General features: G+C 42.2%; 1 protein-coding gene across 1 annotated transcript in view; it reads left to right on the top strand.

Annotated features, from left to right (window-relative positions):
* The window catches only part of prkdc (protein kinase, DNA-activated, catalytic subunit), a 154,511-nt gene that overhangs the window by 106,430 nt on the left and 32,915 nt on the right, over positions 1-15,166 (top strand). The window contains exons 66-70 of the mRNA XM_061922138.1: positions 11,985-12,209; positions 12,280-12,388; positions 14,042-14,144; positions 14,231-14,384; positions 14,467-14,641. Of these exons, the coding sequence (XP_061778122.1) occupies positions 11,985-12,209; positions 12,280-12,388; positions 14,042-14,144; positions 14,231-14,384; positions 14,467-14,641 (766 nt within the window). The remainder of the gene's footprint in view (positions 1-11,984; positions 12,210-12,279; positions 12,389-14,041; positions 14,145-14,230; positions 14,385-14,466; positions 14,642-15,166) is intronic.

Here is a 15,166-nt window from a genome sequence, read left to right as displayed (position 1 = left end):
ACAAATCTGTCTAAATTTGTATTGGTGAGCATTTCTTCTTTGCCAATATAATCCATTCCACTTCACAGGTGTGGCATATTAAGATGCTAATTAAAAAACATGATTATTGCACTAGGATGACTTTGGCAGCCCACAGTAAAAGGCCACTTTGAAATGTGCTTTTACCACACAGCACAATGCCACAGAAGTCACAAGTTTTGAGGGAGCGTGCAGTTGGCATGCTGACGGCAGGAATGTCCAAAAGAGCTGTTGCCCGTGAATTAAATGTTTATTCCTCTACCATAAGCCACTTCCAAGGACTTTTTAGACAATTTGGCAGTAGAGCCAACCGGCCTCACAACAGCAGATCACGTATAACCACACCATCCCAGGACCTCCACATCCAGCAGGTGCACCTCCATGATGGTCTGAGACCAGCCACCCTCCAGCTGCTGCAACAATTGGTTAGCATACCCAGAGAATTTCTGCACAAACTGTAAGAAACCATCTTAAGGAAGCTCATCTGCATGCTCGTCGGCCTCAACGTCGTCGTAACCGACTTGGGTGGGCAAATGCTTATGTTTGATGGCGTCTGGCATGTAAAGAGGTGTTCTCTTCACCGATGGATCACGGTTTTCACTGTTCAGGGCAGATGTTAGACAGCGTGTGTTGCATCGTGTAGGAGAATGGTTTGCTGATTTCAACATTGTGAATCGAGTGGCCCGTGGTTAGGGTGGTGTTATGTTATGGACAATGAACACAGGTGCATTTTATTGAGGTTATTTTGAATGCACAGAGATACCTCAACAAGATCATGAGGCCCATCTTTGTGCCATTCACCCTAGACAATCGCATCATGTTGCAGCATGACAATGCACAGCCCCATGTTGCAAGGATCTGTACACAATTCTTGGAAGCTGAAAACATCCCAGTTCTTGCATGGCCAGCATACTCGTCGAACATGTCACCTATTGAGCATATTTGGGATGATGTTGATCGGTGTTTACGACAGCATGCTCCAGTTCCTGCCATTATCCAGCAACTTCGCACAGCCATTGAAGAGTGGACCATTATTCCACAGGCCACAATCAACAACCTGATCAACTCTGCAAAAAAAGCTAAACTTTTTCGAAGTGCCCTTTCATTGACGGCAGCCTAAGACACACCTGCACATTAATCATTTTGTTTAATCAGCATCTTGATATGCAACACCTGTAAGGTGGGATGGAATATCTTGGCAAGAAAGAATTGCTCACTAACACAGATTTAGACATATTTGTGAACAATATTTGAGAGGAGTAAGTCTTTTGTGTATATAGTAAAAGTTTTAGATCTTTGAGTTCAACCCATGGAAAATGGGAGAAAAAACAAAAGTGTTGCTATTGTATTTTTGTTCAGTGTATATACTGTATATGTGTGTGTGCGTGTGCATGTGTACTTTTATATATATATATATGTGTGTATGTGTATACCTATTTACATATATATATATATATATATATATATATGTGTGTGTGTGTGTGTATATATATTTATTTATATATATATATATATATATATATATATATGCCGTAGTGTGTGGATGTGAGTGTGAATGTTGTCTGTCTATCTGTGTAGACCCTGCAATGAGGTGGCGACATGTCCAGAGTGAACGCCGCCTTCCGCCCAATTGTAGCTGAGATTGGCGCCAGTGCCCCCGCAACCCCAAAAGGGAATAAGCGGCAGAAAATGGATGGATATATATATATTAGGGTTGGGCAACAATAAAAAATTTTAATCAGAATTAATCGCACTATTTCTCCGATCAATCACAATTAACTGCATTGTATACGAAAAACCCAATAATGAATTCAAAAGTAGTGTGTAGTGCACCTTTATTGGAATATTATCCCATATGAACAAAAGCGCCAAAACATTTGTTGTGCAAACACAATTTAAATCAGAACTTGGTAAACAGTAGCAGTTAAATAGCATATTATACGAAAATCTACTCAAAAAATGTAAATACAAACATTCAAGCTTATTGCCACTACCAGGGTATTTAAGTTATCCTGTTTGTTATGGAAAATAATTATAATCTACAATTCTACATACAAATTCCTGAGCCACAATCCTAACATCCAAACAGGCAATTTTTGAGGTAACAGCAGAAGCATTTTCTTTTATCAGGGAGAAAGAAAAGAAAGGGTGAAGCACAAAACACTTCACTGCTTGGATTTCCTTTACAGGGGACTAGAATGTAAAGTCCATGTTTATAATGGAGTTGCTTCAGAGAATCTCACTCAACTCGGTGCAGTTTGTTCATTCTTAGAACTTAATTTTAAATGTACTGCCCTATGAATTAAAGTGCCATAACATTTACCATGCAAACACATTTTTAACAATGTATAACTTAAGTGAAGTGCCCCGCGCATATTTCAGCATAATGCCTCTCCTCTGTTTTCATGATAGACAGAGCATGTGAATACAGCACCCACTTTTCATCAATATAATGCACTAGAACTCCCAGGTAATTATGCTTACCGATTGATGTCCAGTAGTCCCCACTGAGAGCAACTACAGCTGCACGTTGTAAAGTTGTCACTTTTACAGCCCTCTCCTTTTCATACAACTTGTGTATTCTTCGTGCGATGGTGCGTCTTGATGGCGCCTCATATGTGCTGTCACTTGTTGCGATTGGCCGGCGTCTTCCACAACACTAATGGGCCTACAGTCTGTAGTTATCCACTTCGCTAGGGCATTTGTTAGCTTCTCTTGGTCTCGTTTATCAATACTTCTCCTGTACGCTGCATTTAACATAGTCTGCCAAAGCCTGGCTCCACTTTTTGCTTTGTTGAAGGGTTTGCTCGCATCAACAGTGTGCTTCCATTTAGGGTGATAAGAAAATGCAGCTTGGCAGTGGCTACAAACGACTTTTCTTCTGTCAAATCCGCCGCCTGGAAGTACTTTTTAATGAAAATGACCCCGTAAAAGTTCTGTTGAGTTACCCTTCTCCTCCATGCTTGTTTTGTTTTCTTCCGCGTTCTCTTTCCTTTTCCGCATGAGCCAGCAATAGGCGTTAACAAAATAAAAGCATAGAAACAACAAACGCAAATGAGCGATAAAATAATTGTCGGCGTTAATAGATTGATGGGTTAACCCGAATTTAACATTTTAACTTGCCCAGGCCTAATATATATATATATATATATATATATATATATTGGTGTTGGTGTTAACGCACTGTGGAAGTTGCTTCCTCGCAGTCTCACTGTCAGACACGGCACAGGAGCCCAGCGTGCAGGTTTTAATAATCACAAGGTTTTAATTAAAGTTCTCTCTCCAGCAGAACGAGACTTTTCAGCCACGTCTGTATCCTCTCTCCCCTCCTGCTCCCGGCCGCTTACTGTTAAGGACAACAGATGATTAGATTAACATGTACCACCTGTGAAATCTAATCATCTGCCAGCTGTGTCTCGCCGTGAGCACTGCCACTCCCCCGTCTAATAGTGCTCTGTCCTCAGCACCATGAACAGAGACGGTGATCTTTGCGCCTGCAGACAGCGTTGGCTCCATCTCTCCCCACATACCTCCACCGCCAGACTTAGGCTGGGACATCGTCCGGCCGGGCCTACTTTTCTACCCCCACCCCACCATCCCCTGCCCACTAAAATGTGACACATCCTTCACCTTGCGGTAGTCCACACAGAACCGCAGAGACCCATCTTTTTTCCCTACCAGAACTATAGAGCTGCACCATGCACTGTGTGACTCTTCCATCACTCCCAATTCCAGCATGGTTTTTAATTCCTCCGAACTACTTTGCGCTTGTGTTTGGGTAGCCTACAGGGCCGAGACCTTACAGTCACGCCTGGGCTGGTCCCATTTGTGATGCTGGGTGAGGTTTGTGCGGCCTGACGGGGGAGAACACGTCAGCAAAACCCTGCTGCAACATGGCCACATCTGCTCTCTGTGATGGCGTGAAGTGGCTATCACAGCGGAGAGGGGAGGGCCATGTGGAGGGGGGAACCTCCAGGTCCAGCTCTTCGCTCGCCACTATCGCAGTCACCATGGAGATAGGCACCGCCTCCTTCCATATTTTTAGAAGTTTGAGGTGGTAGATTTGTGTTGCCCCGCTCCGTTCAGACCGCCTGACCTCGTAATCAACATCACCCACTCGTCATGTGACCACAATGGGTCCTTGTTAAAGATGCGCGGATAGTCAATTATATCATCCGCATCACCAAAGTCGTCATCCACCCGCCGTTCACCCGAACCAACATTTTATCTGCCTGCTGAAATACATCAGAGGTCGGCCGCCTTTACCACTCACAGAGCTGTTTAAACCTGTTTCACAGAGTAATGAAGACAGTTGGAGCCGCTAACGTTCATGCGACTATCCAATAGCGTTAATCATGATGACAAGAATATGAGCGTGCTGCGAAGCCATTGCCTTACACATCTTCAACAACATGTACGAACCGATTGTTAGTCCGGCAACATGTTGTGTGCAGCTTCCGCAGTCACATGTACAAGATTAAAAGGCATACTGGGTGATACAAAGTACACTGATGGTTGTGATATAAAGAACTTTAACACTTACTAATATGCGCCACGCTGTGAAGCCACACAATACAAGATTGACAAACACATTTCGGGAGAACATCCTCACAGTAAAACATCATAAACGCAACACAACAAATACCCAGAATCCTTTGTATCTGTGACAAACCCCTGAATATATTTTGCGCCCCCAACCCCGCCCACCTTACCGACGCATCGGGGGGCGGGGTTTGCTGCTAGCGGGGTGTATAAAATAGTCAGGAAGTGTCATGATTACAAAGGATTCTGGGTATTTGTTGTGTTGCGTTTATGTTGTGTTACTGTGAGGATGTTCTCCCGAAATGTGTTTGTCGTTCTTAATTGGTGTGGCTTTAAAGCGTGGCGCATATTACTAAGAGTGTTAAAATTGTTTATATCACAACCATTAGTGTACTCTGTGTCACCCACTAGGCCTTGCAGTCGTGTGCGTGTTGCTGCGGAAGCCACACACAACATGATGCTGGACTGACAAGCAGATCATACATATTGTAGAAGGCGACAAAGCCAATGGCTTCCTAGCACGCCGTAATACTTATTATCTGGGTGACTGCCGGCAGTCATTCGAGAGAATAATAGCATCTCCTATTGTCTTTTTCGCTCTATGACACGGGTCTTAAATGGCTCTTTGAATGGCAAAGGATACCAATCCCAGAACCATGTATATCAAATATTTCCGGATGGTTCAACCGCCACCCGCCCGAATTTAATTAAAATAAATTTTTTCGTCATGTCAACCGCCTGACCCGCGGTTTATCCGCTTACTCCGCGGATGAGACCGCAAGCCACGCGTATCTGTAGTCCTTGCCACTTGGCGAGTAATTTGGAGCTGGATGTTGGGACTAATACAAGTACTTTCGCTCCCTGTGAGAATTGTCTGAGTTGCCTCCCCTTTTTATACAGGCGTTGCTGATGTTCTTGGGCTCAGAGCAAATTCTCAAGTGACAAGTGTCCCAATGTGGGAGTTTTGAGTTTTGCTCTCAAATCCATGACGTATTGAACTTCATATTTACTGGGGTTTGGACCGTCCTCCCAACTTTCTTTAATTAGGCCCAGAACACCGCGCGCTTTCTTGCCGAACAACAATTCAAATGGGGAAAACCCCGTGGAGGCCTGAGGAACCTCCCGCACTGCAAATAACAGAGAATCAAACTATTTATGCCAATTTGGTTTGACCTCATGCACAAACTTCCGGATCCTTAATTTCAAGGTTCTATTCAACCGCTCTACCAACCCGTCGGTCTGCGGGTGGTAGACGCTGGTCCGAATGGATTCGACCCCCAATAATCCGTACAGCTCCTTTTAACGTGCGTGACATAAATGACGTGCCCTGGTTCATCAGAATCTCTTTCGGGGTTCCGACTTGGGAGGTGACCTGAAACAGCACCTGCGCAACACTCTTTGCAGAGATGGGGCGCAGCTGCACTGCTTCGGGATAGCGCGTTGCGTAAACCACCAGGACTAACGCAAAGCGATATCCCTTGGTGCTTGGGTGAAATGGTCCGACGAGGTCCATGCCAATTCGCTGAAACGGGACTGACAGTCTCACTGTCAGACACGGCACAGGATCCCAGCGTGCAGGTTTTAACAAGGTTTTAATAATCACAAGGTTTTAAATAAAGTTCTCTCTCCAGCAGGACATGACTTTTCAGCCACATCCGTATCCTCTCTCCCCTCCTGCTGTCAGCCGCTTACTGTTAAAGACAACAGATGATTAGATTAACACGTACCACCTGTGAAATCTAATCATCTGCCAGCTGTGTCTCGCCGTCAGCACTGCCACGCCCCTGTCTGATGGTGCTCTGTCCTCAGGAACATGGACAGAGGCTGTGACCTTTGCTCCTGCAGACAACGCTGGCCCCATCTCCCCCCACATGCACTTTTTGTCTTGTTATGCATTGAAATCAGGGCGCAAAATTCGGAAGTCCACGCAGTGTTTTGTTTACCGTATTTTCCGCACTCTAAGGTTGAGCTCACCCATCTCAATCCTTTTAAGCGTTGGAAGGGGTGGTAAAGGTTGAAAGGGCTGATAAAGGTCTCAAATAAGATGTTGAGAAAAGGTGCCATTCTATATGATTATAATCTATTTAAATAACCATGTTGCTTTTGAACATTCCATGTACAGTTGAATGAAGGGGATTCTTACTCAACAACCATACATGTATCACTTAGGGTGGACGTATAAACATCGCCAACACGGTCATAAACATGTGCCATATTGTGAAACCAAATTAAACAACAATGATAAACAGACAAGCAGATCGTGTATGATGTAGAAGGTGACAAAGCCAATGGCTTCATAGCACACACTAATAATTAATATCTGGGTGACTGCCGGCAGTCATTCAGGAGAATAATAGCGTCTCCTATTGACTTCCTCGCTTTATGACACGGGTCTAAAATGGCTCTTTGAATGGCAAAGGATACCGATCCCAGAACCATGTATATCAAATGTTTCCGGATGGTTCAACCGCCACCCGCCCAAATCTAATTAAAATCAATTTTTTCGTCATGTCAACCGCCCGACCCGCGGTTTACCCGCGGACTGCGCGGATGAGACTGCAAACCGTGCATCTCTAATATATATATATATATATATATATATATACAGGTGCTGGTCATATTATTAGAATATCATGAAAAAGTTGATTTATTTCATTAATTCCATTTAGAAAGTCAGACTTGTAGAATGTATACATTCATTCCAAACAGACTGATACATTTCAAGTGTTTTTTGCCAAAAAGGAGATGATTATAGCTGACCACCAATAAAAACCCTAAATTCAACGTCTCAGAAAATTAGAATATGGTGAAAAGGTCAGATATTGAAGACACCTGGTGCCACACTCTAATTAGCTAACTAACTCAAAACACCTGGAAAAGCCTTTAAATGGTCTCTCGTTTTGATTCTGTATGACACACAATCATGGGGAAGACTGCTGACTTGACAACTGTCCAAAAGATGACCATTGATACTTTAAAGAAGGAGGGCAAGACACAAAAGGTCATTGCCAAAGAGGTTGGATGTTCCCAGAGCTCTGTGTCCAAGCACATTAATAGAGAGGCGAAGGGAAGACAAAGATGTGGTAGAAAAAAGTGTACAAGCAAGAGGGATAACCGCGGCCTGAAGAGGATTGTCAAACAAAACTGATTCAATAATGTGGGGGAGATCCACAAAGAGTGGACTGCAGCTGGAGTCGGTGCTTAAAGAACCACCACGCACCGACGTATGCAAGATATGGGCTTCAGCTGTCGCATTCCTTGTGTAAAGCCACTCTTGAATAAGAGACAACGTCAAGAGCGTCTCACCTGGGCTCAAGACAAAAAGGACTGGACTGCTGCTGAGTGGTCCAAAGTTATGTTTTCAGATGAAAGTACATTTTGTATCTCCTTTGGAAATCAAGGTCCCAGAGTCCGGAGGAAGACAGGAGAGGCACAGAATCCACGTTGCCTGAAGTCCAGTGACAAATTTCCACAATCGCTAATGGTCTGGGGTGCCATGTCATCTGCTGGTGTTGGTCCACTGTGTTTCCTGAGGTCTAGGGTCAATGCAGCAGTCTACCAGGAAGTTTTAGAACACTTTATGCTGCCTGCCGCGGACCAATTTTATGGAGGTGAAGATTTCATTTTCCAACACGACTCGGCACCTGCACACAGTGCCAAATCTACCAGTACCTGGTTTAAGGACCATGGTATCCCTGTTTTTGATTGTTCTGCAGACTCACCTGACCTTAACCCCATAGAAAACCTATGGGGTATTGTGAAGCGGAAGATGCGAGATGCCAGATGCCAGAGCCAACAATGCTGAAGGCCACTATTAAAGCAACCTGGGCTCTCATAACACCTGAGTGCAACAGACTGGTGGACTCCATGCCACGCCGTATTGCTGCAGCAATTCAGGCAAAAGGAGCTGCAACTAAGTATTGATTGCCGTACATGCTGAAACTTTCCATGTTCATACTTTTCAGTTGGCCCACATTTAAAAAAAAATATTTTTTGGTACTAGTCGTAACTAATATTCTAATTTTCTGAGATACTGAATTTGGGATTTTCAGTAATTGTCAGTACTAATCATCAAAATTTAAAGAAATAAACATTTCCAATATATCACTATGTGTGTAATGAATTGATATAATATGTAAGTTTCACATTCTGAATATAATTACTGAAATAAATAAACTTTTTCATGATATTCTAATAATATGAACAGTACCTGTGTGTGTGTTTGTGTATATATATATATATATATATATATATATATATATATATATATATACGTATATGTGTGTGTGTATATTTACATATGTATGTGTGTATATATGTATTTCTATATATACAGTGTGCCAGCGCCCCCCGCGACCCCAAAAGGGAATAAGCGGTAGAAAATGGATGGATGGACAGTGTATATATATATATATATATATATATATATATATATATATATATATATATATATGTAGGTGTGGGAAAAAAATCACAAGACTACTTCATCTCTACAGATCTGTTTCATGAGGGGTTCCCTCAATCATCAGGAGATTTTAATGGAAGCATTCACATACAATGGTTTATTTAGAGCACAGAGTGGGTGGGTACAGGCAGGCGTAGGGTGTGGTGATTGGCTCATGTGTTACCTAGGAGGTGTTTCCGTCTGTGGCGGCATGTTGAAATGACACATCCAATCAAGACATATATATATATATATATATATATATATATATATATATATATATATATATATATATATGCGTATATATACTGTACACATAGATATAGATATATGGGGCTTCAGGGTCGCAGAGGGGTTAGTGCGTCTGCCTCACAATACGAAGGTCCTGAGTAGTCAGGGTTCAATCCCAGGCTCGGGATCTTTCTGTTTTGAGTTTGCATGTCCTCCCCGTGAATGCGTGGGTTCCCTCTGGGTACTCCGGCTTCCTCCCACTTCCAAAGACATGCACCTGGGGAAAGGTTACTTGGCAACACTAAAAATTGGCCCTAGTGTGTGAATGTGAGTGTGAATGTGTGAATGTTGTCTGTCTATCTGAGTTGGCCCGGCGATGAGGTGGCGACTTGTAAATGGTTGTACTTGTACTTGTCCAGGGTGTACACCGCCTTCCGACTGATTGTAGCTGAGATAGGCACCAGCGCCCCCGTGACCCCAAAGGGGAATAAGCGGTAGAAAATGGATGGATGGATATCTGGTATATATGGTATATATGTTTTGTATTACAAACCCTGTTTCAATATGAGTTGGGATATTGTGTTAGATGTAAATATAAACGGAATACAATGATTTGCAAATCCTTTTCAACCCATATTCAATTGAATATGCTATAAAGACAACATATTTGAAGTTAAAACTGATAAACATTTATTTATTGCAAATAATCATTAACTTTAGAATTTGATGCCAGCAACACGTGACAAAGAATTTGGGAAAGGTGGCAATAAAAACTGATAAAGTTGAGGAATGCTCATCAAACACTTATTTGGAACATCCCCCAGGTGTGCAGGCTAATTGGGAACAGGTGGGTGCCATGATTGGGTATAAAAGCAGCTTCCATGAAATGCTAAGTCATTTACAAACAAGGATGGTGCGAGGGTCACCAATTTGTAAGCAAATGTCGAACAGTTTTAGAACAAAAATTCTCAACGAGCTATTGCAAGGAATTTTGGGATTTTACCATCTACGGTCCGTAAAATCATTAAAAGGTTAAGAGAATCTGGAGAAATCACTGCACGTAAGCGATGATATTACAGACCTTTGATCCGATCCCTCAGGCGGTACTGTATCAAAAACCAACATCAGTGTGTAAAGGATATCACCACATGGGCTCAGGAACACTTCATAAAACCACTGTCAGTAACTACAGTTGGTCGCTACATCTGTAAGTGCAAGTTAAAACTCTAATATGCAAAGCAAAAGCCATTTATTAACAATACCAAGAACGGCGCCGGCTTTGCTGGGCCCGAGCTCATCTAAGATGGACTGATGCAAAGTGGAAAGGTGTTCTGTGGTCTGACGAGTCCACATTTCAAATTATATTTGGAAACTGTGGATGAGGTGTCCTCCGAAACATAGAGGAAAATAACCATCCGGATTGTTATATGCGCAAAGTTCAAACCCAGCATCTGTGATGGTATGGGGGTGTAATAGTGCCCAAGGCATGTGTAACTTACACATCTGTGAAGGCACCATTAATGCTGAAAGGTACATACAGGTTTTGGAGCAACATATGTTGTCATCCAAGCAACATTATCATGGACGTCCCTGCTTATTTCAGCAAAACAATGCCAAACCACATGTTACAACAGCGTGGCTTCGTAGTAAAAGAGTGCGGGTACTTTCTTGGCCCGCCTGCAGTCCAGACATGTCTCCCATCAAAAATTTGTTTCACATTATGAAGCGTAAAATACGACAGCTGAGACCCTGGACTGTTGAACGACTAAAGCTCTACATAAAACAAGAATGGGAAAGAATTCCACTTTCACAGCTTCACCAATTAGTTTCCTCAGTTCCCAAACGTTTATTGAGTGTTGTTAAAAGAAAATGTGATGTAACACAGTGGTGAACATGCCCTTTCCCAACTACTTTGGCACGTGTTGCAGCCATGAAATTCTAAGTTAATTATTATTTGCAAAAAAAAATAAAGTTTTTGAGTTTGAACATCAAATATCTCGTCTTTGTACTGCATTCAATTGAATATGGGTTGAAAAGGATTTGCAAATCATTCAATTCCGTTTATCCAACACAATTTCCCAACTCATATGGAAACAGGGTTTGTATTTTATACAGTTTTTTCTTTTTTAACGTGGCCCCTGAGTGACAGTATGTTCAACATAGTTTTGTTTTTTTTACTATCAGATCCTTTTAGACATGAAACAACACCCACATAGTTACACTCTTTTAATTAAATATGGTAATGCTGGCTGAGGCTGAGCCTATCAGTGGCCACAATACTGAGCAGTGTGCTCTGATTGGTATGGTTTAATCTAGTGCCTAATATTACTCTTGTATTGATATTTTTTCTTCATTTAGTAGTTTTAATGCTTGAAAATGTTTAATATAGGTCAAATGTACGTAGAAAATGCGTACTTTTAAATGTAGCTGCAAACTTTGAGTGTAGCTGCAAACTTTGAAGTGTGATGTGGCGAGGGACAAATGTAAAATATATATTATTTTGCAAATATAATATATATATTATTTTTAATTAACAAATTGCTGTGCAGCTCCACAGTCTAACGACAAAGCAGTTGTGTCAGTCACATAGTTTTTTTCTTAAAGTGATGCATACGTCGCAGCATTGGGGGATGCAGTATCATTGCTTGTGTGTAATAATGCATCCATGCTTTCCTATCGTTTGAGTGATCAAAAGTTTATGGCATAAAGAAGTGTTATAGAGGTACTGATTGTGTCTTTGAATTTTCAGGACATGTATCTGCCGCACATGATCCGGAGCATGCTCAAGCAGCTGCAGCTGGGTGTGAGGGATCAAAGTCTTCTCAGCTTCGTCGACCAAGCCATGACGGTGGAGGAGCATAAAAAGCTGCTGGAGAGTCATTACAGCCAAGAACTCAGCTTGCTGTACATCCTGCAGGAGGACTATGACCGTGCAAAATACTACTCTGACTACGCCATGCAGCTCTTTATGGAGGTCTTTCAAGTTGCCAAAAAACACAAATTATTACTGTAGTATGCACTGATTCTACTTCTCCTTCTTCTAGAACTACGCTAGTGTGGATACGTTACTAACTCAAAGCCGGCTAACTATCCTGCAATCAGTGCAGGCCTTGACGGAAGTCCAGGACTTCCTGCAGTTCATCAGAGGAGAAGGTGAGAAGATTCCATACACGTTATGTAGTTCATAACCTTTATTACATATTCCATATTTTAAATCACAAAATCTCTCAGCACTAAATGTAACAATGTGTACCTTCATCTATCCAGTACTTAATTGTTACTGTTACATTTTTGGACTAACTGAAATTACCTACCGGTAATTTTCGGTCAGCACACCTGAGTATCACTCACACCACACGAATGTGCCGCGACACAGTTGTTGTGAATTACTGCCTTACATTTACAATACACTTTGCAATTTTTAGTACAGTAGGACCTTGTTTACGGGGACTAACTTATTGAGTCCTGGTCCACTGTGTTGTTCTTTTTGCTAAAAAGTTCTTGCTTTAGTTGACGGTGACTTACATAAAATATGAGAACCAAAGAAGTCATTTTTATTAAGAATGGTGTGTTTATGTTGAGGTGTGTTACATAACCAATGCCTAGTTACACAGCATCAAAGCATTCACAGAATAAAAATAAAAGCATATTGACCTGGATTTTAACACAGCAATTTAAAAATAATTTTGTTTTGATTGTTAAGAACTGTTGAGATTTTTTGCATGTATGTCGCCGCCGTCAAAGCAATACATCACAGCAGCTCTGTTCCATCCATTCATCCATCTTCTTCCGCTTATCCGAGGTCGGGTCGCAGGGGCTGCAGCCTAAGCAGGAAAGCCCAGACTTCCCTCTCCCCCTACCACTTCCTCCAGCTCTCAGGGCGGTATAGCTCGGTTGGTAGAGCACCGTGTCGGCAACTAGAGGGTTGCAGGTTCGATTCCCGCTTCCGCCATCGTAGTCACTGCTGTTGTGTCCTTGGGCAAGACACTTTACCCACCTGCTCCCAGTGCCACCCACACTGGTTTAAATGTAACTTAGATATTTAGTTTCACTATGTAAAGCGCTTTGAGTCACTAGAAGAAAAGCGCTATATAAATATAATTCTCTTCACAATTCACTTCACTCTTCCCGGGCGTTCACAGGCCAGTGGGGTAGACATAGTCTTTCCAACGTGTCCTGGGTCTTTCTCGTGTCCTCCTACCGGTTGGACGTGCCCTAAACACCTCCCTGGGGATGCGTTCGGGTGGCATCCTGACCAAATGGCCGAACCACCTCATCTGGCTCCTCTCGATGTGGAGGAACAGCGGCTTTACTTTGAGTTCCTCCCGGAGCAGCTCTGTTGGATAAGAATATAAAATATCATATGAAAAAACAAATATATAAACACTCAGAGAAGGCAGAACTCTGCCAAATCTTATCTCCCAAACATAAAGAATCTGTTTTAATAACTTGAATGCAGACAATCATCTGAATCAGTTCCAAAATCTAATCACTAATTCCTTGTCCCATTATTGACATTTCTTAAAAGTTCAATCAAAAAATAACTAAGTTATGTTGCTAACTGACAGATGAATGCTGGCAACCACACAATCTCCTGGTGGAGGTAAAAGATGCACAAATCAAATGGAACCATTTCAACAAACTGCAGTGGTTGAAAAGAATGCTTTATTTTTATACATTCTACTTATGTATCTGAACAAAGTCTCATGTAAATTTACAAAACAATTGCGTTCTGCTGTGATGTATATTATATAATATAATAAGTATTGTTTTTGGAAGTTAACATTTCATGTGATTGGGCATTAGTGTCTGTGACGTCCCTCAAGCGCATCATCACTTTATGGACTGAGCGCTATCCTGATGCTAAAGTTGATCCAATGAACGTGTGGGACGATATTATTACATCACGGTGAGGGAAAAAAATGCTTTTTGTTCATTTGGTATCATTCCATTCCGAATTAGCAATGCCTATTCCTTTTGATCTGTTCTGGCCAGATGTTTCTTCCTCGACAAAATTAGGGACAAGCTTCAAAGCCAAGGAGACGCTGATAGCATGGAGGTGGATGGCTCCGCCATGGACGTCAGCACCCTAGTGAACGACTGCAAGTTCAGCATGAAACTGCAGATGGCTGATAGTGCCAGGAAGCAGGTCCTCTACCACACGCTAATGATGATTCCTACATGTCACAGCTCACATTTGTAACATATTAAATTATATTTCTTGCTTTCAGAATAACTTTTGTGTTGCCACAAAGCTGCTGAAAGAGCTTCACCGAGATGCCAAAACCAAGAGGAAGTGGTTTCTGCAGTGGGTCCACAGTTATAGCTGTTACAGCCATAAACGCAGCCAATCACAGGGCCCTTTGGAGCAACTCAGTGTAATGCTGAAGATTGTTCCTCTTTTAGGTAAGCGAGAGCGCAAATCTTAATTCAAAAGTCTTGTAATGAGAAATGTGGTTCTTGGAGTTAATGCTGGAGAACTCAATATTGGTTCATCTTTTTGTGGCCGCTAGTTACATTTGGAGACCAGCCATCAGGATTATTATTGCCGTTATCTGTAGATCATCCACTCGGCTTCATAGTTTTTGCTGCAGGGTGTTGTGTTAAGCCACATCTCCTCCCTCAGCACCTGGAGGTTCCTGCACTCCTGTAGGATATGGGGCATGTCCTGGTCTGGGAGTTTTTCCTGATGTTTTCGCTGCAGTTTTCTTATTTCTAAGGCAAAACAACTGTTGGTGGTCTGGAATGGATCCATCATTTTTGACTGCCAAGGCATTTTGTTCCCTTTTTTTGGGTAAAGGAGGGATGCCAGTTACCTATTCCATTTTGTTGATTGGTGTTGATTTCATTGCACCTGTGATGATTCCCATTGCTTGGTTTTGGACTTTTTCCAGGGTCTCTTGGTGTGTCTTGGCAGCTGTCATCCAAGTG

The sequence above is a fragment of the Nerophis ophidion genome, linkage group LG15 (genome assembly GCF_033978795.1).
Source record: "Nerophis ophidion isolate RoL-2023_Sa linkage group LG15, RoL_Noph_v1.0, whole genome shotgun sequence".
In the NCBI taxonomy this organism is placed as follows: Eukaryota; Metazoa; Chordata; class Actinopteri; order Syngnathiformes; family Syngnathidae; genus Nerophis; species Nerophis ophidion.
This window is presented reverse-complemented; position numbering and strand designations above follow the sequence as displayed.